This window comes from Wyeomyia smithii, chromosome 1 (genome assembly GCF_029784165.1).
Source record: "Wyeomyia smithii strain HCP4-BCI-WySm-NY-G18 chromosome 1, ASM2978416v1, whole genome shotgun sequence".
Lineage (NCBI taxonomy): Eukaryota > Metazoa > Arthropoda > Insecta > Diptera > Culicidae > Wyeomyia > Wyeomyia smithii.
The window spans coordinates 65,677,625-65,704,583 of NC_073694.1; the positions used below are offsets into that span (position 1 = coordinate 65,677,625).

Consider the following 26,959-nt stretch of genomic DNA (forward strand, 5'->3'; position numbering starts at 1 on the left):
GCCTAGATGTGATCTGACATCGATAATGTCCGAGAAGTGCCGACCATCTATCAAAACGTGGTCGATTTGTGTTTCTGTTCTATTCGGTGATCTCCAGGTGAGTCTATGGTGGAGGCTATGCTGAAAGAAGGTGCTACGTATGGCCATGTTCTTGGAGGTGGCAAAGTCGATTAGTCTGAGGCACGAAGGCGACACGATTTTAATTCGTCAGCTGGTGTGCACTGAATCGTCCAATCACCGGTCTGTACTCCTCCTCCTGACCAACCTGAGCGTTGTAATCCCCTATGATAATCTTGACATCATGTTCTGGGCAGCGGTCATATTCACTCTCCAACTGCGCGTAATATTCGTCCTTGTCGTCATCGGTACTTCCGAGGTGTGGGCTACGCACGTTGATAACACTAGTGTTAAAGAAACGGCCTTTGATCCTCAACGTGCACATTCTAGGGCTGATTGGCCACCACCCGATCACCCGCTTCTGCATCTTTCACAAAAAAAACAGCTGATTTCACACATAATTCAGTTCACAATCAAAAAGGCCTAATTCTTAATCACAAAAGTGTCATAGTCAAGCTTCACTTTCTGTTGTTTAAAGGTCACTGACTTCGCAACCAACTGTGCAGTGATTTGTTTTTTTTTTTGCATATACTCATCACTGCAACCAAAAACATTTGATCTATTGTAATATTGCCCAGGTGTTCTGTGTACTCCACACTTCATATCATTGGCAATTAGGAATAAGTGACATGTCTTTCATTATATCCGTGCTTGTGTGTAAGTTACTATCCTTCCGTTCCCATTTTACTGCTCTACTGCATTTAGCCGGCTTTTACTGCCAATATCGCCAATTACAAACTCCCTAGAAAGACTTCGAAAACGTGCCTCTAGCCAGTTTTATTACAAAAAGGACTTCTATTTTATCAAGAGGAGGAGTCTTATCGAAACCTCGTTCCTCCTCCCATAACTACAATTAAAACGAAAAGAGGGACATTTTGGCACTCTGGCCAAACGTTTAATTTTGTGCGCGTCTGAACTACTCAATCAATGCTTGCATTTAAGTGTTTTCTTCTTCGAATTTTTTACTGAAAGTAATGTGCTTCAGTTGACGAGCCGCAACGGAAGTTAAGTACAGTTCAAAAATTTGTTTTTATGATGTGTAAATGATGCAGTTTGAACTATTCCCAATTTCTGTGTTTCACGAGATGTTTAAAGAAAATACTGCTTCAACTTATGCATTCTGTTCAACTGTGAAATTTGCTGAAGTGCAACTGCGATAGGTGTCTATTACAGGTCGGACTCGATTATCCGGAGACTCGATTATCAGGAAACTCGACTATCCGGAACTTTATTTTTTTGGTGTCCGTTTTCAATTTTTATTTCGAAATTTTGCCTTTTCCATCCCTTCTGGCATATTTGTTACCATTCAAGTCACTTCCGGCATGTTTGGGACATGTTCGACTTAAGTGAAAATAATCAATTTCCAATTTATTTCTATTTACTTCTTAAGATTTTACCCCTTTTCGTCTCAGAAATAACTTCTGGTTACGCCACTGCATCATACAAGTAAAATAAAGAAAAGAAATATTTATTTTATGTTCGTTAATCGCAAAATTTCAGTATTTTTTGTGTGATTCGATTATCCGGAAAACACGATTATCCGGAATGGAAAAATTTTTGATGTTCCGGATAATCGAGTCCGACCTGTATTTGCATTTTGCACTAGCATATTATCTCAATGGTAGACCACTGTAACAGATTATTCATTAACAATATCTTATGGTGTTTCCCCTTCGTTAACGTTTCCCATCTAACGCGACATTCATGGAAGCACATAGGTTTTTCTCCGGTTTTTCTAGTAAATATGGGACTAACATTCAATGTACTTACCTAATTGTTACAAAAACGTGGTCAGAGGACGAGATTTACTCTCGTTCCTAACTCTTATTTTTAAGGGCTCTACTTGAGTTGAAATAATTTGAGTAAAACTCACACTTTTCATCACCTCAGAAGCATTCGATATCTTGAAGATAGGTCTGGCGAAATGGTAGTATTCATTATTTTCCCCCAAAATGATTAGAAGTACTTCATAGTAGTACACCATATCAATTGATCGAAACTATCTTTCCTGCATTCCTGGAATTGTGCCTGAAGGAAAATTACGCGACAATGTCATCCCGCTATCAAACAGCAATCAAACACAGCGCTCTCGAAATGAATCTCTTTCGCAGCTCTCGTATGTACAATCTCGCTCCAGCAGGCACACCTCCTATCCCATTCACCAAAAGGCGCGAGCCACACGATCAGCAAACGCGCCGAAAGTGAATCAAATCCGGTTCCACCGCGAAGCTTGTGGATCAAGTTTGCTCGGTGAGTGCGCAGTCTGTCGAGTTGAGTTTTGCCAGCGCCACCGCACCACTTGATTTTAGCTGGCCGCCAAGTCCAAGTCACCCACGATCAGCGAACCGTGCTCAGTCAGTCTCGGTGTGTTGTGCGCGTTGGCCGTCGTCTTTTGATAACTGTGCAGCGAATCGCGATCCTTTCGTTACTTTTTCTCGGACGGTGTGATACGGTGCGTGTGAAGCGTTAGTTTTCTGCGACCAAAGAGGGGTGGGAGTTTTGAACCCCCACAGCCAACAGCAGTAAAAGAAGATCGCCCGGAAGAGACCCCAGCCATGAGGTTACCGGCTGTGATTGTGTTCAGTGTGATCGTTCTCGTGAATGGTAATACATGACGATTCTTCTTCAAGCAATCAATACGATGCAATCAAATCAAACACACGCACACACATGTCAGGAAGGAACGAAAGTGTCGGCAAAAAAGTGGAGTGTATGACACGAAGCAAACCATATGATGTGAATTCATTGCTATTACCATGGTGGCCGATCGCAGCAGCCTGCATGGATCGCTAGAAACAACACCGTATGGGGGCTTGTTTTCGTGATTTCTGCGACGGCAACAGCTTCGCAAGACCATAACTAATAGGAGTGCAGAAAAAACTGGATATTTTAAAGGAGTTTTGTAACATTTTTGTTGCCTTTCAAAGAAAGTCACAATTTCAGCTTTCTTTTCGCTTAACCAACAACAACGCCGTGCACCACCACGGGACAACTTGTGCAGTACATTTTCACGTACCACGCGTTTCAGCCACCCAATATGTGCGTCAACGCTGAGATAGCGACGGCGGCTGTGGCGGCGGCGGCGGCGGCAGCGACGGTAACGGCAGTGGCGAGGAAGTTGCTGGTCTGCTATATTACGTGGTCTGTTTCCACTTATCCAAAATTGTTGTTGCATAATCGAAAGAGGCAGCTTCAGTGATACCTTTTTTCGCTTATTTTTTTCATTGATGCAACTTTGCGCCAAATGCGGAAGCACACGGAAATATTACCGCTAGGATCCGATTCGATTGTTACTTCATTTTCGGGTAACGGCGTCTTATCGGTGTTGTTGTTGTTGTTGTTGTTACTGTGCCTGTTGACGGTTTGAGTTATGCCCGCAAGCCGTAGAAAGCAGGACGGAAGTATTTGTCATAACGTCTATAGTAGGAATGTTTTTCTAATATTTTAATATATTTTTTTTCGTTTTATGCAAGGTTTTAGACTTAAATAATTGTGTTAAAATCAGAATTCCTAGGAACGTCGGTGATAAACTAAAGTGAATTCGATTTAAAATTCACTATCATGTCAACAATTTATAATATGAAGCGGGGGCCTAGTGTGGTTGGTAACGTCTCCGCCAACCACGCTCGACGCCTGGGTTCGAATCCCACCGCCGACATAGGTGTCGATGGTTGTGAGGTGGCGTGATCCACTCACAACCAACCCAAACTGGTCTAGATTCAATCCTAGCCGACACCGGGAGATTTTCTGAGGCGAAAAATCTCTGGGATCACGCCTTCCATCGCATGAGGAAGTAAAGCCGTTGGCGCCGGTCCGTTAATAAACGGGTCGTGAGTTAGGGACCTGGGTGTGGAGTCGCCTCCCTGGGCGTCGGTAATTGGCCACAACAGTGGCGGAAATAGACCGACGGAAAATAAGCGAGAATAAAAAAAAAAAACAATTTATAATGCTAATAATTTCAACTTGATATGACATTAAAAACTATTCAATGCTAATTTGTTCTTAAATAAAAACAATTCGGTAGCAAAGTAAAATCTACTATTGTTACTTGCACAATCAATAAATTTCATGATTATTATGCTCAAAACAAGTGATCTTAAATAGTGATTTGAGTGATTTGAGCTGTAATTTGAATTCTCAAATTACAGCTGGAAAATATTTGATTTCGTTTAAAACATCGAGGAAATCTCGTTTATTAGAAAACTTTCTCAACTTGCAGCTAAGATATATTCTTTAGCAAAAAATTAAGGCAAACTTCAATTTATTTTCAAATGAATAAAATCGAAATTTTCTATACGTAGGTAATAGCTAATACATTCACAAAGTCCCGCCAATTCATATTCACCTTGGAAACGCTCAAAAGCATCTTCCGCTCCAATATTCGGCAGCGCTTCCATGAAGACCGCATCAAAGCAAACAACAAATCAATCCCACACCCAGCGGGGGGAATTCAGTCACACGAAGGACGATTTCGGAATGCAAGGTCATTGCTGCGGAAGCGGATAAGAGTGGACCTTTGCTTTGTTACCAATTGCTAGGAGAATTCAGTCTAGATTGCCTACGGAACCAAGCGTCTCCTTCGATATCCCTGCTGCCAGCCCCGGAACGAGGACCACCAGCATATGGCATGGCATGCTACGGCAAGAAGCAAGATTACGTAGGCTGCTCGTAAAGCAGAGCAGACGCCAAATAAATGCTGCACGAACCCAAGCGAAAGATAAATTGTGATTGAATGCCTCTGCGCACACGGACGAACAACATTTTACAGAGAATAAATAGCAAAAGCAGGGAAAAAAGATAAACAAGCAAACTATGGAGTTGGAAGAGCTCTCTTGCCGATCGAACCGAACGGCGACGGAACGAATCGATTGTTTACCCGATTGTTGTATGTGCGCGCTCGATAGAGAGCGTATCGACGACGAAACCAATCAGTGACATCAGTGGACACAACATGCGAACGAGGAAGCAAGCTGTCGAATGCAATCGACGGTTATATCATAGTTACTGTTGAATTTTTTTTTGCGAACTGCAGTGTGACAAAACTACAGCTTTACTTCTGTCACTTCTATTCAACATCTTAAGCGGTAATCGGGCTATCTTGCACGATTTACGACAATGAACACAGAGCATACCTGCATTATGCAACTAAACATGTAATTGACGAACCAAAAAACTTGTTTCGATTGAATTTATCGGGTTATTTGTCGTTCTGCTTGGGGTCTTATTACTATCGAGTGTCAAGTGTAAGCATACTGATCGACGAATCATAATTAAAACTTTGCACTAATCCCGTCAACTCAGTTACACCTATTTAAAATAACGCCATTTCAAAAATTAAACAGTTCACTGATATCGAGCAACTTAACAGTGCATTTCCTTGATTTATTGTTTTCGAACTAGACCTTGTACCAAAATAAGAAACAAAAAAAATATCGCCGTGGGCTTTATCATTAAGATAAACCCGAGTGATTAATAATAAACATGCTACGAACAATTGAAGTGGAAAAAGATCATTGAAATGTAATCCCTACTACTGTATCCTTTCTATCAAAATTTAATGTAAATCTGTGCTGGTCGAGAGTTGGTCCTCTTCTGGTGTGGATTTGCTCACCGCGGAAATGAGGGTTCTTATGGGAATTCCAGTCATAAAGGTAAATTCAAAAAGGGAAGAAATCAGAAAATACGAAGTTAAGAAATAAAAAATAAGTAGAAAATGATCAATTAATTTCTGGTTTGCAGAGTGTTTACTTATAGTAATCACCATTCTAGATGCATTCGTATTCGATTTGTTATAGCTAGTACAAGTTTTAGTGACTCAATACTTTAAAGCGTCAATAATGGCACCGGCCACATCCTTGCAATCAGGTTGGTAGAGAAAAGGGATGTTAGTATGACCTTTGCTGTTTGGAGACCGGGTTAACCTCTGTATCTCACAAAGGGAAAGACATTTTCGTTAGTGGAGAAAGGTACGTTGGATCAGGATTCACCTTAACATTCATGCGATCATGAATATGGCTCTTACACGTCTTTATTTAGCAGATGGTAAGAATGCTGTTGGGGCTGCGCACAATTGTGTGTTGTTTATTTCAATAGAGCACACAATTGTTCAGCTCCTTGATGTGAGACCTATAATATGTAGAATGTTGCCAGGGCGTTGTGTGTGTGGTATAAATCTGTGAAATGCAAAATATTATACTACACGATGTGGATCCGATTTTAACCAAAACACCATAGGGAGGCTTATGGAGCCACGCACAAATGTGTATAGCTTTCATGAAAGAAACACAAAATTTATATTTTATTTGGAACCTAGGAAAACCAACAAAGAAGAGCAATTCCACAAAAAAAACGGGCAACCAATTTAATCGACCATTTTTGATTGAGCATTTTTCAATAGCTTCTCAAAAATGGGTCGTATTCCGAAAAATTAAACCAATAGCATAAAATAGCATCTTTCGCCTATAGACACGTCTATGCAAAGTTTCAGCCAAACCAAAAATGACTATTTAAAAAAAATATTAAAACTAGGACATTTTTTGTGGAACTACTCAGACGATTTTCAGCGAAATCCATTAGCAAAGAAAAATTCCGCTGAGAATTCAGTAGTTTTCTTTCAAAAAATTATAAGCTAGATGAGTTTTAGTAGGTAAAGAAATTTATTCATTTTGAGTATCGTTTACGGAATATCTAAAAGTTTCACGTCCTCCTCTTGCAGTTTCTGTTCAGCGGCGTCCATTTTACTTTGAGGTGCATTTGCACGATTTTAAACTACACGCAAAGGTTAAAATCTTGTGCAATCACTGTACTTCCCGATACGCACAAATTTTGCACTAAAATCGCACAATAAATGTGTGTATAGGATAACACAAAAGTGGTACTGCGAATGCATTGACATAGATTGAAATCAGAATATGTATCATATACCGACACTTTATTTCTCACATCGAGTGTATTAGTGACTGCTACTCATGGAGAAGTGCAAGCAGCGATCAACAACTTGTTAAGTCACTAGATTTATATGGCTATAATACTCGAGCGATTTATCTCGATGGATTTGGTCATTTGCAAGTACCGTTGAGTGATTTGCAAAAAAAAACCGAAACAAAATTCTGTTCACAACAATTTGTTATCAGAGCTAGCTTCACCGAAAACTCTCCATTCCACAAAACCACAAAAGCGTTGCTTATTTTTTATTGCAACACTTGTAAATTGTGAATAATCATTATTTGTCATCCTGTGCACGCGCTTTCTTCTCAAGCGACGAGAGAAATTTCTCTCTCGCTCGTAGGATTTCCATGTACGTGCGACGAGACTAGACACGTCACATACAATTTGCAAGTTGCTCTTTTGCTTCGCTTTCGGTTCGGGTTGCGACACGCAAGACGAAGTCTCGTCGCTTTACGAAATGAGCGAGACACCCGTGCTGTACTGTACATACTTGATACCAGTGTTGTTGGTCTCACTCATACTGTCGGTGCGTGCTACTCAGGGGAATGCATGAAGAAAAAAGAGTATCTCGGAAGCGTGTGTCCAAAAGACTTGCGAAGCGTAGCATATGTCTCGTTCTCAAGCAGAAAAGAGGAGAAAGGTTTTGCTTCTCGCTCGCTTTGCAATGCTGCTTGATACCAGTTGAAAATGTTTAAGTGTAGTAGTTTGGAGCTGCCAAATACATTGAAAAACGCTAGAGCATTAATTGCGTTATGTCCAACACGCAATAATTGTACTGGTTCCAAACTACATCAACAATTACACTAAAAACTTACAATTTTGTACTGGTTTTGCACCATCCAACTTTTGCATACACTTTCCCGGGTTCCTGCCACTACGCACGAATCTGTACCACACTTTTTAAACATTGGTAGTTCACACAAATTCCAGCAGAACGTTTATCTGCTTTCTGTGTGCTCTTACGAAACACGTTTGCGCAAAGAAAAATGTCGACCAACTCGTTCATAAGAATGACAGCTGTGTTGCCAAAACTCGACAACGGGCAAAATTCGTGCTGAGATATCAGTAATGTTTTGCTGACCTCGGCATTAACAATGTTTAACGATAAGTTCGGCAAAAAATTCAAACGAGATTCGTTATGCTTAATTCTTTTGGCGAAATCTCGGCAAAATAATCTGACAACCTCCGGCAAACGGTTTTTCTTTGCTGAAATATCGGTTGAACCCCAAGTTGCCGAGTGAACTCTCGACTACTTTGTGATAAGGTCGTATGTCTAAACGTACAAACGAGTGAGAGTTATATCCCTTGTACTTTACAAGCACAAATCATCTCTCGCTCGTTTTGTTTACGTTTGGACATACGACCTTATCACAAAGTACTCCAGAACTCTGTCTTTTTTTTCAGCCGAGCTCGAGACCTAGCTTTAAGTGTGTAAACCACCCTGTCGGCACTGAAAAGACATCATAAAACTATTCTCGTCAACACTATCTATGTCTCGTTCGTAAACAAACGGTATTGATGATAAACACAAGCACAAAAATATCTAATTTTTGATATCTTCAAACAGGTGCTGCTACGAATAGATGCAACTTCTCGCTCGTAGACCACATCATCTGCATCGATTTTTTAATCACATTTAAACAATTAAATTACTGCTACGGTTGTAAATAAAACAGGACATACGAACAATTGAAACAGCTCACCAAAAACCGATTTTACATCAATAAATTAATGCATAATGTATAAGATCCTGTGCTTGAGGGCTCCAGATTTTTTCATGGAGTTTTCTGGGATCAATTCTGGCTGCTGGGCCAATTTTGATTATTTTCGGCTGTTTTTTTCTGAAATGGAAGCCGGCATCTTGAAATTCAAAATTACATTTTGAGTTGATTTCAAGCATCTAGGCACTATCCTTCTTCCGAATATACCCTCATTTGATGGTATTGCACAGTTTGAAACTGTATTCCTGAAGCCAGGAGTCGCCATTTCGGAATTCTAGAATTGGATTCTGAAGTCGAGGAATTTATATTTCAGCTGTTGAACAAAAGCAATCTTGGATTTCTGAATGGTGTTTGAAGTTGATTCACGGCTTCTGGACATCATTCCGGCTCTGGAAGAATCTGTACTCGGTGGTATTTGGCAGGCTAATATACCTCAAGAAAAAGAAAACCAGTATTAATGAGATCATCTACGTTTTGGAATTTCATTGTAGTGACATCTAGTTATATCGTTTACAATAACCAAAGGAGTTGCAATGTGCAACGTTTAAATGTATGAAGATTCGAAATTATTCTGTTCAAGCAGGCTTGATTCCTTTACCGCGGAAACATCTGCTCTCACACTGGTGAGCAAAGCGACGCATTTGCTAGAAGAGAGCAGCGGATGGGGTGTATCTGATATCTAAACACCGCGGTGGAATCTGAAATATCTTTCCGGAGAGATAACAAACTGGTGTTAGCTTTCTCAGAAGAGTAAACTACAGTGCTTTTATTGGGTGTCTCTTAAGCATATATCAAATGGGGAGAACATCCAGGTAGAAAAGCAAATTGCGTTGTTTGCATCTCGAAACTGAAAAAAAAATTCTCAAGAAAATGGGTGAAATTTTTCCCATTATTAAATAAAACCTGCATCCATGCAAAAACGGAAATTTTGTGATTATCACTCAAAAAAGTGAAAAAACGTATAAGGAAATTCAATTATATTTATTTATTTGCAAATGTATAGAAATGACTCTTATTTATGAATATAGGAGTATTTTATCTGCTATCATCAATGGGACACCCGAAACAATGTTCAACTCTGAGAGATGGCGCTGTAGTGGTAGTGGTAGTAAAATCGAAATTTCAACGAGCATTTTGCTTAATGACCGAAAAAACTGCTATTAGTTACTCTGTTTTTATATTATTCTAACTTTCTAGTACTTACTTTTACTATATTCAATCTATTTTTATCAAAAAACTTGATTTTGCTGTACTACTATATTAAGTCAACGGAGCTATATAAAAAAATCAAGTTTTTTGATAAAAATAGATTGCATATAGTAAAAGCAAGTACTAGAAAGTTAGAATAATATAAAAACAGGGTAACTAACAGCAGTTTTTCCAGTCATTAAAGCAAAATGCTCGTAGAAATTTCTATTTTACTACCACTATCACTACAGCGTCATCTCTTAGAATTGAACATTGTTTCGGGTGTCCCATTATTGTCAGAATCACAATTCTCTGCAACAAAGGTATTGCAGTCAGATAGTAGACATTCTAGACCTAATATAAGAAACTCTCACATTGTAAAATTCAGTACTTGATATTACCTACTATTTAACTTGCAACTTCTCAAACGACGCAGCATCGAGTCTCTTTTTTAGTTCTTCCATACCAATTATTGACAAATAGTGAACAAAACAGATCGCAGAAGTAACGCGTGTGAACAAATCGACAGAGCAAACTGAAAAGACACGAAGTATTTTTTCACTCATTAATGGGTAAAAATATGACCCATTTTTTTCTAAGAATATGTCTTCCTAATGCGTACAATTTTACCCATATCACATTTTTAAATTTACCCATTTTTTGACAGCCGCATATGACAGTAAAAAATGGGTACAGAATCATCCATTAATGGGTTTTCGACTCTTACCGTGAATGCTCACGAATTTATCTCAGCAGTGCACACCGCGGCGTACTTCTGGGTATTCTCTCAAAAGCTATTAACCACTCTTGTTTCACTCAGCAGTGATGTAAGCAGCAAGTGTTTTAGTTTTTTCTGCGAGCAGCTGAAACACAGCACAAAAGAAAAAGAAAACTGTAGAGCAAAAATAATGTAACACGCGGCGCTCATGATGGACAAGAAGTAAACGGTGAATATTTACTCTGAACTTCTCACATTTTGAAAAGAATACCAAGCTTATGTTCAAGTATCAGAATTCACTTATGATTATTTAAAAAGTTATTAAAAAGAAGATTGAATGAATTCTTAGGTTTCAAATTTTGTAATTAAAATGCTCTGAGCTTCTTCTGTTGATATTATTTTAGAAGAACATTTGTCTATAACATAATCTTTGACGTCATTTTGAACGGGTTTGTCATGTTTATTTTTTCGCGAAAATTTTCTAAGGTGGCATTTCAGAAGAATATTCAATGTATGGTTGCTCATTGGAAAAAGTCCAGAAAAATTTTGCTACTTTTGCGTTTTGAGGTAGAAATGATCGTCAGTGCTTCTAATAATACAAGATGCAGATTTCTGATTTGGGTTTTAGTATAGATAAACGCCGAACGCAGGTTTAAAGCTGTGGATAGTGCAATGAAAGTACACTGGATTCTCTTTTTACGCGATTGATACGTGCGCGCGGAAAAAATCGCGTAATTTCGAACAAATCGCGTAAAAAAAATCGCGTAATTTCGAACAAATCGCGTAATTTGGAGCAAATCGCGTAAAAAAGATTCGTCGTTACAAAACCTTTCGCTATGTGGTAAGTGTGTGTGTGTGTGTGTGTATGTGTGTATGTATGTCTATGTATGTGTATGTGTGTGTATGTTTGTGTGTGTGTTACATATTGGCTCATAAAAAATATTTCCCATGTCACACATCGCGTAATTTCAAGAAAATCGCGTAAAAAAAATCGCGTAATTTCGAGAAAATCGCGTAAAATTAAATCACATAAAAAAAGTCGCGTGTTTTTTACCACTTTGGAAACTTCTTCTTCTTATTTGATTATTTCATTAGAAAAAATCTCTAGATCGTATGCAATTTTTTTTTTGCGATCATGAATCTACCGAGTCCAGCTTTTTTTCTAGACAAATTCCCCTAGGCCGAAAAGTTAAAAACTGTCGCATACAAAGGACTTCGTTTGAAAACTTCGCTGATATTTGCAATACTTTGAATACATATTTCTAAGGGAATAATAAATTTATCACATTGAATTGCTGAACAATAAAAAAATTGAAACAGAAACAGCCAGAAACTTTGTTACGAATTTAATTTTGTTCTCAAGCACCACTGCATTCAACATTGGTGTTACATCGCAGAGCCGGCAGAATTTTTTGTTTTTTTAGTTTTACAGTTATTTATTTTCTAGCTCATATGCGGTAGCTTAACGGAGCAGTGTTCACAATGTATTGGCTTTTAAATTTGAAAAGAAGCGAATTTTGTTAGAAGGAGTGATCGTTACGCCCGATTTACTGGGGTTAGTATGGCATTGCCATTTTCTGGTTGGAAATTTTAAGGTTGGGAGTTGCATTTGTTTTTAAAGAACTGACTAACATGAAAAGAGCCGCCAGAATATTTTGTTTATATAACCGTACTGATATGATATATTTGCGAAATATACTGGCAGCCCGGATTCTTCACAAGTAGCGTTGCACCGAATAATAGGGCTGGGAAAAAGATTTGTTGTGGAAAGTACCGAATTTTAAGTTTACAGAATAATGGTTTTAACTTGAGCTTGTCTAGGGTAAGTCACATTGAGTCAAGAATAACTTGGTTTTCAATTTTTCTCATCTTATCATCATGTTTCGTTGAATATTCGGCCGCCTGTTCAGCCGAATATTCGGCCGGCCGGACGGCCGAATATTCAACACAACATGATGATTAAATGAGAAAAATTAAAAACCAAATTACTCATCAATTAGAGTGGATTACCCTAGACAAAGTCTAGTTTAAATCATTATTCGATAATCCGAATATTCGTTAATTTTCAAAAATAACTTTCTCCCAGCCCTATTATTCGGTGCAACGCTACTTGTGACAAGCTCACAAGCATTGTGTCGCGTCGAAAGGTGATCAGCTCATCAGATGTTGACGAAAAAACGATGTGAGTGAACAGTTACAGTTACAGGCATAAGTATTATAATCCGTCGAACTTATTGTTTGCATAAGACAGTTATACGCACTAATCATAAAACCAAAACAACGCTACGCATCGTACGCTAGCCTGGAGGGCTAATAGTGGTCTCGATCAACTAGATTAGTGGAAAGAACTCGTTATCGATATTGTTTTTGGCACATTTCGTACAACGATGCACCGTACCCCAGTGCTGAGTCGAGGAAATTTCCAGCTCGAAAAGATCCTTGATCTGATCAGGAATCAAACCCGATATCACATACACTAAAGTCGCTTCTTACGCGGGGGATACGTGCCGCGTGAAAAAAACCGCGAAAATTCCGGAATCCGCGTAAAAAAAAACCAGCATCAATTTTGCAATCCGAGTGAAGAGAAACCGAAATTCGCGTGACAAAAAAATACCGCGTAAATTCCGGAATCCGCGTAAAAAACCGCGTAAATTCCGGAATCCGCGTAAAGAAAACCGCGTAAATTCCGGAATCCGCGTAAAAAACGCGTAAATTCCGGAATCCGCGTAAAAAAAACCCGCGTAAAAAGCGACCTTAGTGTACTTGTAGCCGACCAACATCGCTTACCACAGCACCACGGGGACCACATTAGGAATATAACCTTTAGGCCGGAATTAGCCAGAAAACTCTCACGTCTTCAGAGAACTATTTTTCGCATTTGAAAGCATTTTATTTGTAAAAGCACGTAGAAGTACTTACAATGCGCAATATTTAAGTACCTTCATTTATCCTGTTCCGTATTTTAACCCTAATTTCACCCTAATACAAATCAGGGGCGACTCGTCGCTTTTGAACCTACCTGTTCAACTACAAATTCTGAAAATTACAGTTTAGGGAAGTACAATCACACTCATGTCCGCGAGAAAACGCAAATTTGTATTTGAAACTTATTTTTTGGCTGGCGTACCCGTGTGTAATGTACAAGTTGCCCGTATGGACGAGTCACCTCTGATACAAATGTTATACAAATGGTGTTTACTGAATAAAACAGTCGATCAATCAAGAATTTTTGCCTAAAAATTACTACTCCTTATTCTTGGGAAAGTGAAATTTCAACTGGCATAGCATGCTCAAAACTTATAATATAACAATGCTCACTTAGGTTCATTCGAAGTCGGACGAACTGTTTGAAGAGCATCGAACAGAATAGAACAGTAAGTGTTTACCATTGATTCTTTTGGATTCGTAAAATGCAAGTTCATTTCTTATCGTCATTTCATTTTCTTCTTCATTTATTTACTGTTCCCAAAGTCTCAAATGTTATTTCTCCAAGCATTTCAAAGTTACTCACTAATTTAAAATAAAGTTTTGCGAAATATGAGTTTTGATCGAATTTCTGTTCTTTTACTCTACGCTCCAGTTCACTGGATCCATTCATTGATGTTTTCCAAACACTGCGAGTTGTAACGCCTACTTGTAAGTGGGTAGCATTCAATTGACTCACAATAATTGGTGAACATTGTGACAGGTTTTTTAATTTTTTTTTTGGAAAATGCCTAATATACTGTTTTTTTGTTGCGTTACCGGTATTTCTTTGATGAAATATTGGTATGACCGGTTTTTTGTATTACCGGTAAACCACACTAATTTCACTCATCGCGTCTAACACAAATGTAAAGCGTTTCACCAGTTTTTCTTCACCTTCACCATTTTATCAACTGTCAGTGCACTGAAAATATATTGTAGTTTATTTCACGACAACCAGGGCCGGCTACACATTATTTTCCCAAGTGGGTAGTAAGGAATAGGGAAGCCTCATGGGTGACAAAGGCGTAGCCGGGGGCGACCTAGAGATACCTGAACATAATTTTACGAAAATTTGACAGTGCATCAACAATGGATGCCAATGGAATGTTTAAGAGAAATTGGATTTTCGAATTTTGTTCAGTAGTAATGTTTGCATTAAAAAAAACATCACGAAATCTCACATGCTTCTTGGTTTTGCGGACGACATCGATATCATCGGTATCCTCCTCAATTTTTGCGACAAAATTATTGAAGTAGGTCTTACGCTGCTGGTTCGCCCAGAAACTCTGCATTGATTTTCAGCCGCTTCAACTCCTCCAACGATTGCTTCGAGTAGTGGGCCGACTTCAGATCCAGCCAGAGCACAGCTTCTTCGCTCCTATGGTATATCTTGATGAACGACTTAACTTCCGGCAGGCACTTCGTACTATAAATTTCCCCGTTCACGGCCAGTACGGAGCTTCTCGCTAATTATCAGCCACAGCAGCACCTTCTTTGGGAACTTGGTGTGTGAAATAAATTTCACCTCAGAGCTTACTTCCTTCGTGGGGAAGTAAAATACGGAGTGCTCGGCCAGTCGTTGCCAAACAGGTCTCAACGTCGACCATCACCATCACGTCGCGATTCGCCGAAAAAATCGACTCGAGCATATTATTCAGCCGCTGCCACTGCGTCATTGCCTGCAGCTCCGAGACCAATGGACGGGACTTCCGCCCTCTGATGTCCATGTTTGCCAGGTACTTTCCCACTGTTTTGCGGGTTGCATCAACCTTCCGATCAAGCGTACGCAATTAGAGCGGGGGCCTAGTGTGGTTGGTAACGTCTCCGCCAACCACGCTCGACGCCTGGGTTCTCGAATCCCACCACCGACATAGGTGTCGATGGTTGTGAGGTGGCGTGATCCACTATCAACCAACCCAACTGGTCTAGATTCAATCCTAGCCGACACTGGGAGATTTTCTGTGGCGAAAAATCTCTGGGATCACGCCTTCCATCGCATGAGAAAGTAAAGCCGTTGGCGCCGGTCCGTTAATAAACGGGTCGTGAGTTAGGGTCCTGGGTGTGGAGTCGCCTCCCTGGGCGTCGGTGATTGGCCACAACAGTGGCGGAACTAGACCGACGGAAAATAAGTGAGAAAAAAATAGCGTACGCAACGGTGTAGTCACTTTTTCCTCGGTCTTCCTCTTTAGCATTCTTTGGAGCTTCTTGTGGCTCAGGGTCGTCGGCCGTCTGGAACCGGTATTTCTTTCGATGCTCTGATTATAGTCCAACAGTGCAAAGATGTTGCAGATACCGAAACAAGAGTAACCGGTGTCCCTTTTCCGTACGATGTCCGCATTCAACGCGGCGGGGTAACGTTCTTTGATCGCGCATACTTCTGAGCGGAGTAGCTTCACTGTTTTTACGGTTAGAGTTCGAGTCAATTTTTTCACATGGGTTACTATGGTTGATGCTGCATGGGTAGATTCGTCAGTGCGTGTGAAGGTAAACCTATGAAAAATCGGCATTTCTTAAATAACGTCAGGGCTAAACAATTTTGTATTCTCGAAAAAAGTCCCCATCCAAAATTTGAGATTAATGGAACTTCTGATAAGGTTTCACTTACAGTCGTGAAAGTTTTACATTTTTGACCAGCCTAATAATGTACGAGAGTAGTTCTTGAAGCTTTCGAAATCGTTTTTTTTATAGCAAATATACATAAATCTGTAGATTTACAACCTCTCGCTCAACGATATCCATAAAAAAATCTGTCGATCGCAGCATTACATTTTTTTGGGTTTTGCCAGATAGTTCCGTGTGGGTAAGTACCCACATGAATATTTTCCGAGTGGGTACTACTACCCATACTACGCATATGAACCGCCGGCCTTGACGACAACGTTTGTTTTATATACAAAACCTTTTGTTGTTTAGTGCAACCAAGCCAATAATGCGTAATAATTATGAAGGTACTTTCAGAACTGTCCAAATTGTTAATATCTCTATTCGTATACGTAACGTTTGGTTTTGATAAGGAACGCAAATAATTCGTACAAAGAACGCTGCATAATGTAAATAGTACGAAAAATTAGTTAGCTTGCGCAATAATTTAGATATACATTATATGAAATCAAAAATAACAGAGCTTTAACTTGATTGATGATCATCACCGGTTTGACACAACGCGATTCTACTTCTATCGATTGCGCGAAGTGACGACGCGCGCGTTCGTCTACCCAACTCAACCCCAGAGACGTACAAATGTCCACGAAAGTTATTCCATTACGAAATCTGAGCGAAAAGTATATGTATCGCGGCGGTTCTATCGATGAGAAAGCGATGTTTTTTCCAGAAGCGTATAAATGTTCCAGAAGCAAACGGATTCGAATGGAAGTGAAGGTGTGGTGGTGATGAGGAGTCGAGAGAATAAACCCGTGCCTAACTATACTAAGTCCTTTTTATAATCAAAAATGGCCTGCTTCTATCTAAACAAGATTTGAACTGACGACCATCTGCTTATCAAAGCGGACTCTGTCACCAAGTGGCTACCAGCTCCTTTTATACGAAATCAAAAATATGTACAAATAAAATAATGAATAAAAAATAAATACACATTAAAGTAATTTTTTATAAAGTTGAATCCTTTAAAACTCACTTAAAAGCTCTAAACTTGATATTATAGTCATTCAATCACCTACCTCAGAAAACAAAATTCGCGCCTTGTTCTATACAGCTACAACGGAACTCGGTCAGCAGCCAACCAAAGTTTAATTCATCACTAGCGAAACACTTTTTATTTTAATCACTAAACTAAGAATACTAATCTTTTAAATGTTCACCTCAAATTTCTAAAAACAAGCTTGAATTAGTAGAAATATATGAGATGAATTTCTACAATTCCTAAATTTCAACTATATGTATTTGTCTGTTTTCACTACGTCGAAGAAAATCAAAAGTTGCCAAATCAGTTTCTGTTAATACGAAAAAATCATACTAAAATAATTAAAAAAATAAAAAATAAATAATTCAACATTTATTTCGACAACATTGACATAAACCGACAACACTGCAGTGGTCACCTAGGCTACCAATTTTGCATGTAAACAACTACAGCGGATATCTAGGTAACCTACTACGACAGGCTGTGGCTACGTCCATTCATGATAATGTGATTCATTCATGATTAACAGTGTGATGAATATGGGGGCGTCGTGAGATGAATAATTGAGCAGTGATTCAACTTTTGAGATGGATATGAAAGCGTTGTGAAAAATGGTTTGTTTTACAAAATTCAGGATAAATCTAGCTAAGTTTACTAAATATACAATGCTGAACGATTCCATAAGAGCACGTAAGCATATTTAGTTTATTTGTTCAATGATTTCGTGAAAATTTGGTGTTTAATCCGTGCATTCTTCGTGAATATCGGCTTATTGAGATGAATAATGGAGCAGTTCCCCTATACAATCAACAAAAGTGCTGTACAATCTACGGAATGTGCATGAGTAGGAATAACGAAAATATATTTTCAGTGTGATGGACTTCGTTCAGTAAGATAAATACACTAAGGTGGCCTTTTAGCCTAAGAAATGTGTTAAGGCTGCAAGTAATGTCATTATATGGTGTTTATAAAAACAACAACAAACTAAATAAAATGAAGCGTGATCTTACACTGGATAAACGCATTAAGATTCGTTGTCATCCCTGTTCTTCAATTTGACTGCTTGAACTTTCATCACAAATATCTTGTTGTATTTCCAATCCAAGGCTGTCAAGCAAGAGCATGGCAAATAAGTCAAGATATACATTTATTGGAATTTATCGAGCTGAATCGTATCGCCTGCTCTTGTACAGGAACTGAAACATGTTTGTTCTAAAATTAAACTTTTTAAAACTGGTTTTCTTTTCCGGTAAAACAACAGTAGAAAATAAATTGTGGCAAATGTTTTGACCGACGCAAGAAGTCACTTATCAACCAAACTCCGTCAGTATGATTGCCTAACACACTACTGATCGTATATGTTTTGTGCAGGTTAAAAGTAGACTGCTAAGCGCTTATGATTTATACCAATACACTTGTTTATCGATAAATCGAACATTTTTTTTTTTATTTTAACTGATAAACAATACTAATGTTTCAACAATCCAGCTAAATTGACATTATAAAATGTTCTTTGATGGCAATAATGCAAGGCGAAAATTCTTTTTTAACCTGAGACTCCCTGCAGCAGTAGCAGAATCCTTCGTTTTCACGGATGACACATAACTATTTATCAACCGGGAAACATCAACATCGGATAAAAGCTGAAATTGAATGCCGGCTACTGTGTCAACAGCAAAGGGAACACAATCACTTACTTAATTAAATAACTAAATTCAATATCCGAACGGAGAGGATGAGCTGAGCCAGCGGAAAGCCGACAGCAGAACCGCACTTCTTGATGACGTAACACGTTCATCCTCAAGCGGTAGATGACGACACGACAAACGGTAGCCAGCAGTGGCAGGGCAAGAAACTGGGTTAACCAAACCAATCCAGCACCGTTGCATTTTATCAATTACTTAAAACGATAACCACAGAGAAAATTGATGCATTTTTCTGGTTATGTAAATTTGATGGCACGCTTGGGGACCCATTGACAAAATTTATTCGACCGTCCTTCGCACCGACCTGGTCGCACCTTCATGTATCAATGCTATTAGCTTAATCTTGACACTCTTTCTTCGAATGCCGTCTGGCAGTTTTTTTTTTTATTTTTGTCTAACCGCTCATCATAAGCGCTTAATTCTTACAACAGGGTTTGTTTCAAAGCGTACATAAACCGGTCCAGCGCATCGGCCAAATACCGCGATCGTTTCTAACCACGGACTGAGTTTTGAATACACACATCATAACAACAACAACAACAACAATTAGTTCGCCAGTCCAAAGTATGGAGCAATTCGCGTTTGCAAACGATGTGACCGGCAGTGGTTTTACTGGGCGTGTATTTCATGTTGGCTATTAGCGGCTAGATTAGTGCAACACCACCCGGTCTACTGAGCAATGTAAGCAACGAGGGTGAAAAACTGCACTCGTGTCATACCGCTTCAGGACACTACAGGCAGCCTGTTGTTTTTTCCTCCCACCCTCCACACCTGCCGCCATGTGTATGTGTACGTGTGTATGTGTTTGATTAAACTTGCATCGTGTATGTGCACGTCCGAAGAGACACAAGGCCAAGCCTAACTAACCGTATCCGTATGTGCCATTCTGCATCTAACCTTTGAAAAAAAAAACGCCTCACTCGCACACAGCACAGACCAAGGACGAGAAAGAATTCAAATGCCCGGAAGGCTTAGGAAATGGAAACTTTGCCGATCCCGTCACATGTCGACGGTTTTATCAGGTAAGTGTTGCTAGAATCTGTCGCTATTTTTAGAACCGCTGTTGAATTAAATATGTAGTATTCCCGTGCGGGTGTGATGACACACACCAGGTGCATACGGATAAGATGAAATGAATGAAGCTGACCTTGAACTGGTTTGGTGCTTTAATCCAACCGGCTGGAACCGGAACAGTTTTTTTGTTGTATTGCCCTTTCATTGGTTTTGGTTTTGCTTTCGCAAAAACATGAATGTCGAGCTGCACGTTTGTCTCGTCGTTTCTTTGCATACATGACGATACTTTGCAATTGCAAGTTGCAAGCCTATTTTAAGCCACTGACTTACTAAACTGAAGACATTGAAGCATGACAGCAAACCATGCAACCTTGCATCTAGATTGTGAAGCTAGTATACAAACGTTTCGGTCGAGCTTTCAAGTGCGAGTTGAATAGAACATAAATTGCAATTTGTTAATCCACGTTGGCCAATTATTATCTAATTCAGTGAATTGATTCAGTGTTTGGAAACCGATGGCATCCTTCAATAATCGTGGTACTTTCTACTTTTCACTTCTCACTATTCACTATTTACTTTTTACTTTTTACTTTTTATTTTTTACTTTCTACTTTTTACTTTTTACATTTTACATTTTACTTTTTACTTTTTACTTTCTACTTTTTACTTTTTACATTTTACTTTGTACTTGTTACTTTTTGCTTTTTTCTTTTTACTTTTTACTTTTTACTTTTTACTTTTTACTTTTCACTTTTTACATTTTACTTTTTACTTTTTACATTTTACTTTTTACTTTCTACTATTTACTTTTTACTTTTTACTTTTTACTTATTACTTTTTACTTTTTACTTTTTACTTTTTACTTTTTACTTTTTACTTTTAACTTTTTACTTTTTACTTCTTACTTTTTACTTTTTACATTTTACTTTTTACTTTATACTTTCTACTTTTTACTTTTTACTTTTTACTTTTTACTTTTTACTTGTTACTTTTTACTTTTTTCTTTTAACTTTTTACTTTTTACTTTTTACTTTTTACTTTTTACTTTTTACTTTTTACTTTTAACTTTTTACTTTTTACTTTTTATTTTTTACTTTTTACTTTTCACTTTTTACTTTTTACTTTTTACTTTTTACTTTTTACTTTTTACTTTTTACTTTTTACTTTTTACTTTTTACTTTTTACTTTTTACTTTTTACTTTTTACTTTCTACTTTTTACTTTTTACTTTTTACTTTTTACTTTTTACTTTTTACTTTTTACTTTTTACTTTTTACTTTTTACTTTTTACTTTTTACTTTTTACTTTTTACATTTTACTTTTTACTTTTTACATTTTACTTTTTACTTTTTACTTTTTACTCTTTACTTTTTACTTTTTACTTTTACTTTTTACTTTTTACTTTTTACTTTTAACTTTTAACTTTTTACTTTTTACTTTTTACTTTTTACTTTTTACTTTTTACTTTTTACTTTTTACTTTTTACTTTTTACTTTTTACTTTTTACTTTTTACTTTTTACTTTTTACTTTTTACTTTTTACTTTTTACTTTTTACTTTTCACTTTTTACTTTTTACTTTTTACTTTTTACTTTTCACTTTTTACTTTTTACTTTTTACTTTTTACTTTCTACTTTTTACTTTTTACTTTTTACTTTTTACTTTTTACTTTTTACTTTTTACTTTTTACTTTTTACTTTTTACTTTTTACTTTTTACTTTTTACTTTTTACTTTTTACTTTTTACTTTTTACTTTTTACTTTTTACTTTTTACTTTTTACTTTTTACTTTTTACTTTTTACTTTTTACTTTTTACTTTTTACTTTTTACTTTTTACTTTTTACTTTTTACTTTTTACTTTTTACTTTTTACTTTTTACTTTTTACTTTTTACTTTTTACTTTTTACTTTTTACTTTTTACTTTTTACTTTTTACTTTTTACTTTTTACTTTTTACTTTTTACTTTTTACTTTTACTTTTTACTTTTTACTTTTTACTTTTTACTTTTTACTTTTTACTTTTTACTTTTTACTTTTTACTTTTTACTTTTTACTTTTTACTTTTTACTTTTTACTTTTTACTTTTTACTTTTTACTTTTTACTTTTTACCTTTTACTTTTTACTTTTTACTTTTTACTTTTTACTTTTTACTTTTTACTTTTTACTTTTCACTTTTTACTTTTTACTTTTTACTTTTTACTTTTTACTTTTTACTTTTTACTTTTTACTTTTTACTTTTTACTATATACTTTCTACTTTTTACTTTTTACTTTTTACTTTTTACTTTTTACTTTTTACTTTTTACTTTTTACTTTTTACTTTTTACTTTTTACTTTTTACTTTTTACTTTTTACTTTTTACTTTTTACTTTTTACTTTTTACTTTTTACTTTTTACTTATTACTTTTTACTTTTTACTTTTTACTTTTTACTTTTTACTTTTTACTTTTTACTTTTTACTTTTTACTTTTTACTTTTTACTTTTTACTTTTTACTTTTTACTTTTTACTTTTTACTTTTTACTTTTTACTTTTTTTTTTTTACTTTTTACTTTTTACTTTTTACTTTTTACTCTTTACTTTTTACTCTTTACTTTTTACTTTTTACTTTTTACTTTTTACTTTTTACTTTTTACTTTTTACTTTTTACTTTTTACTTTTTACTTTTTACTTTTTACTTTTTACTTTTTACTTTTTACTTTTTACTTTTTACTTTTTACTTTATACTTTCTACTTTTTACTTTTTACTTTTTACTTTTTACCGTTTACTTTTTACTTATCATCTTTTACTTTTCATTTCTTACTTCAACTGACTGACATTTTGTTTTATTGCTTTTTAACATTTTGTTTGAATGGTTGACAGTTTTATCTTTACCTCTATGCATTCTTACGTTTTAAATTCTTCACTCTTTAGTTCCCTAACAGTCTGACATCTGTAATTGTTAGCTAGCACAACTCAACGAAACTCAAACTGATCAATTCTACAGTGACAATAAATCAACAGAAACCGATCATAGAATAAAAACTTAAACCGTAGAGACCACAACATAGCGAAAACCTGGAACTAATACGATAAAGGCAAGCCGTACCAAAAATCGTTGCATTTTTCTTGCACGGTAAGCGTAGAAAAATGCCACTGATCAGTGATTCCCGCACCTAAATCCTTGTCTCTAGCAGCTTTCCAGTCGATTCCACCCATTCAAGTGGCTACGACGGGATTAGAGTCCACGAAAGAAAAGGAACATTATTTCAGAAGTATTAAAGATAGCTATAAAATTTTACGTCCCGGTAGTGTCCTGCAGTACCGTCCGGTAGCAGAGGCTGCTGCAAACGCAATACAGGCTGCGTCAGCAGGATGCCAGTTTCCGTAAAGGTTTTCTTTTCGTACGGTTGTGACTGCCAGCAAGCCAACTCCATTAGCGAAACGACTGGGGCTAGGCACCGAAGCTTAACAGAGGCTGATTCCTTCTATTCCCTCGTATACTGTATTCACTGGAGTAAAAATCTTTCAAGTTTTCCTTTTATTTCTGGAGAGAAAAAAATACAGTTGGCCTTGGCTATCAAAACTGACGCAAGACAAGTGCAACTTTTACACGAAATGGCTTTTCCTGCTGGATAAAGCATGCAATGCACAGCCTACTGCACATTCAAAACTGAATACAATCTGCAATGCCACGGGCTGAAAGCAGCCGTCTTGCAATAATGTCTTATTTAGGATTAGGGAAAATTTTATATGCAGATACAACTTTCTGTAGTGGAGAGAACCTTCCAGCGCAGCCAAACTCGAATAGCAACACTCACTATCGCTATTCAGAAGGCAGCAAAATAGTGTGAGAGAGGGAACCTGTCAGGAGCAGCGTTGCCAGGTCATTTTTTTAAAAATCTGGAAAAGGCAAAAAAAAAAAATCTGGAAAAAATCTGGAAGTCATTTCGTGGGGTGAAAGGTAAATTCTTCGGATAAAAGTCTTGGGGTACGTAAAATTTTAGGTGACAAAATTGCAAAATTTCGCGCCAAATTTGAAGTGATGACCTTTTTGCGGAACAGAGAAACTAAAATCTGGATAAAATCTGGATCATTCATGAAAAATCTGGATAATTGGACATCAAATCTGTCTACCTGCATACATGTTCAAAAATCTGGATAATCCAGCTAAATCTGGATACCTGGCAACGCTGGTCAGGAGCAGCACGTCGGAAATTTAAATTTATTTCAGCAAATTTAATTTCAATTTTACATCACACTTTCCGTACAATGGATTCGCACTAACACATGGTCTTTTCGGTTATCTTTTTTTCTTATCTCCACTCAACCAGTGCGTGGATGGATTTCCGTATCTGAATCGCTGCCCCTCGGGACTCTACTTTGATGATATTCAAAAGTTCTGTACGTTCAAGGCGGAAGCTAAATGTGGACCCATCGCCAATCGTAAGTATTATCTAGAAGTTTTCAATTTCTATTTGGACTTTTCTGTACGTATTCTCTGCCTGTAGTACCTACTGCCACCACAGAGGCGCCAGTAGACCTGGCCAAGAAGTGCAACCCCAGCGAGTGTGAACTGCCATACTGCTTCTGCAACAAGGACGGTACTCTCATTCCGAAGGGTCTCAACGCTGATGAGGTAACACTGCATTACAAAGCACGCATCATATAAAGAACGGACAACTGACTGCCTCCTATAATTACAGATTCCTCAAATCATGCTACTGACCTTCGATGGTGCTGTTAATCTGAACAACTACGATCACTATAAAAAGGTTTTCAACGGAAAACGACAGAACCCGAACGGCTGTGACATCAAAGGAACGTTTTTCATTTCACACGAATACAGGTTTGTCCCAATTTACGAATTGATAATACTTTTTTTCATAATCAACAAGGAAACAAAAAGTTAAGTCCGGGTTTCACGACGATCCGCTTCGGTCTCGATCGGTCTCCAAAATCCGACATCGTCGCGATCCGATTTAACTCGAAAGTCCGGTTCTAATCTTAGAACCAGGTGTTTATCTGGATTTATCAGTGAATTGTACAAAATAATAACACTGGTAAGCTAGAGCTCAAACTGAAAATAATGATAGATAATTGACGATTTAACGCAAAACTAAAAAACGACCGTGCGACTTCTGGATTTGAACTTTAGAACTAGGAAAATGATGATTGATTGATTTTTAGCCAAGGCTGATATACACCTGATAGATTGTTTTTTTTCATGCGATAAAGAATACAGCTGGTTAGAAACTTTCAGCAGCATCTAGTAGACTGCTTACTGTCAAGAAAATGCATATTAGGGATGAATGATACTAGCATCGATACCAACGGTATCGATACTAGGGGTCGCGGTATCGTGTATTTTGGCATCGATACTCACAGCGAGAGATGAGTACCGGTATCGATACTTTCTAAATGATGATTTTAGAAAAAAAATTGCAGGTCTGATACCGATACTATCGAAGCATCGATAACACAGTGCAACAGTTTTTTTGCCTTGGCTCCTATGTATGATTTTTTGATGAAGTTTGATGCGAAAATAAATTTCCCTGAGTTTAAACATATTTCAACTCAAGGGGCAACAATAGCGCCATTTTGAATTTTTGAGAAACCGATAATTTTTGTGGTTTTTTCGACGTCATTTTGTTTTGAGGCCAAATACCAAAATTCTAAGAGTTTGTCCACATATTAGAATCTTTTTACCCATCTTTTGAAAAAAAACAGATCTTAAATCGGACAAAAACTGAGCTCAAAACGGTGATTCTACGAAACCGGTTTTGGCATAGTTTTGGTATATTTCACAAAGCTAATACGTAAAATGTCAGCAAAATGTCGATTTCGCCCCGATTCCCCTACAATACTAAAATAGGTTTATCTGCTGACATTTTACGTAGATCAGACACCTACCATTGGATTTCTGAGACTTTTTTACTCAAAATAAGATATAATTTGACTACCACTTTAAGATATTAGCGAATTACCATTAATGCTCAAAAATAATCGATATTATTTTGCTTTGTGAAAAATATACTAAAACTATGCCAAACCCGGTTTCGTAGAATCACCGTTTTGAGCTCAGTTTTTGTCCGATTTAAGACCTGTTTTTTTTTCAAAAGATTGGTAAAAAGATACTAATATGTGGACAAACTCTTAGAATTTTGATATTTGGCCTCAAAACAAAACGGCGTCGAAAAAACCACAAAAATTACCGGTTTCTCAAAAATTCAAAATGGTGCCATTGTTGCCCCTTAAGTTGAAATATGTTCAAACTCGGGGAAATTCAGTTTTGCATAAAATACACAAAAAAATTATATATATAAGCCAAGGCAGAAAAAAAGTCAATTTTTGTTGCACTGTGTAATCGATACACCTTCAGCCGATACTTCGATACCTGGTATCGAACAGACCCATGTCAAGACGACTGTTTTCTGAAGCCGTCACCGACCATGATGACGCTAGGTCGAAAACCTGGTCTTAAGCTCAATTCACTGTGCCGCAAAGGTGGTAACACGGATTTGTTATGTGCGTCTCATTATATTAAATTTAAGGTTATCCAAAACGTGTTGAAACATGTCTGAACGTGACCATTTATGTTGTGCACAAAATTCATAACACTTACAAAACAAAACAAACGCTCTTCCTTTGTTGCATTTTTACTAGGGTGGTCGGTTTTACCGACTTTTTGAAAAACCGGTATTTCGGTAATCATAAATAAGAAAACCGGTAAAACCGGTATTTATTTTTCGAATTAATACAAACCAGGGGTGACTCGTGGAATTTGAACCTACACACATAAATGTTTTTGCCGGGTTTCGGCAATTTATTGCCGAGAATGACACCACTAAGTACTCGGTAAAAAAAAATGACAGCTGTCCCATTTTTTCGTTCAACCAAACTGTAGTTTCGGCACAAAATATTACCGAGCCCAAATTTCAGTTACGAAAAAATGTGACAGCTG

At 37.2% G+C, this 26,959-nt stretch overlaps 1 protein-coding gene across 1 annotated transcript in view; it reads left to right on the plus strand.

The window, feature by feature from the left end:
* The first annotated feature begins 2,446 nt into the window (after positions 1 to 2,446).
* Positions 2,447 to 26,959, plus strand: part of LOC129733808 (chitin deacetylase 1) — a 44,224-nt gene continuing 19,711 nt past the window's right edge. The window contains exons 1-5 of the mRNA XM_055695318.1: positions 2,447 to 2,721; positions 19,936 to 20,027; positions 24,330 to 24,441; positions 24,507 to 24,634; positions 24,702 to 24,844. Of these exons, the coding sequence (XP_055551293.1) occupies positions 2,673 to 2,721; positions 19,936 to 20,027; positions 24,330 to 24,441; positions 24,507 to 24,634; positions 24,702 to 24,844 (524 nt within the window). The 5' untranslated portion in view covers positions 2,447 to 2,672. The remainder of the gene's footprint in view (positions 2,722 to 19,935; positions 20,028 to 24,329; positions 24,442 to 24,506; positions 24,635 to 24,701; positions 24,845 to 26,959) is intronic.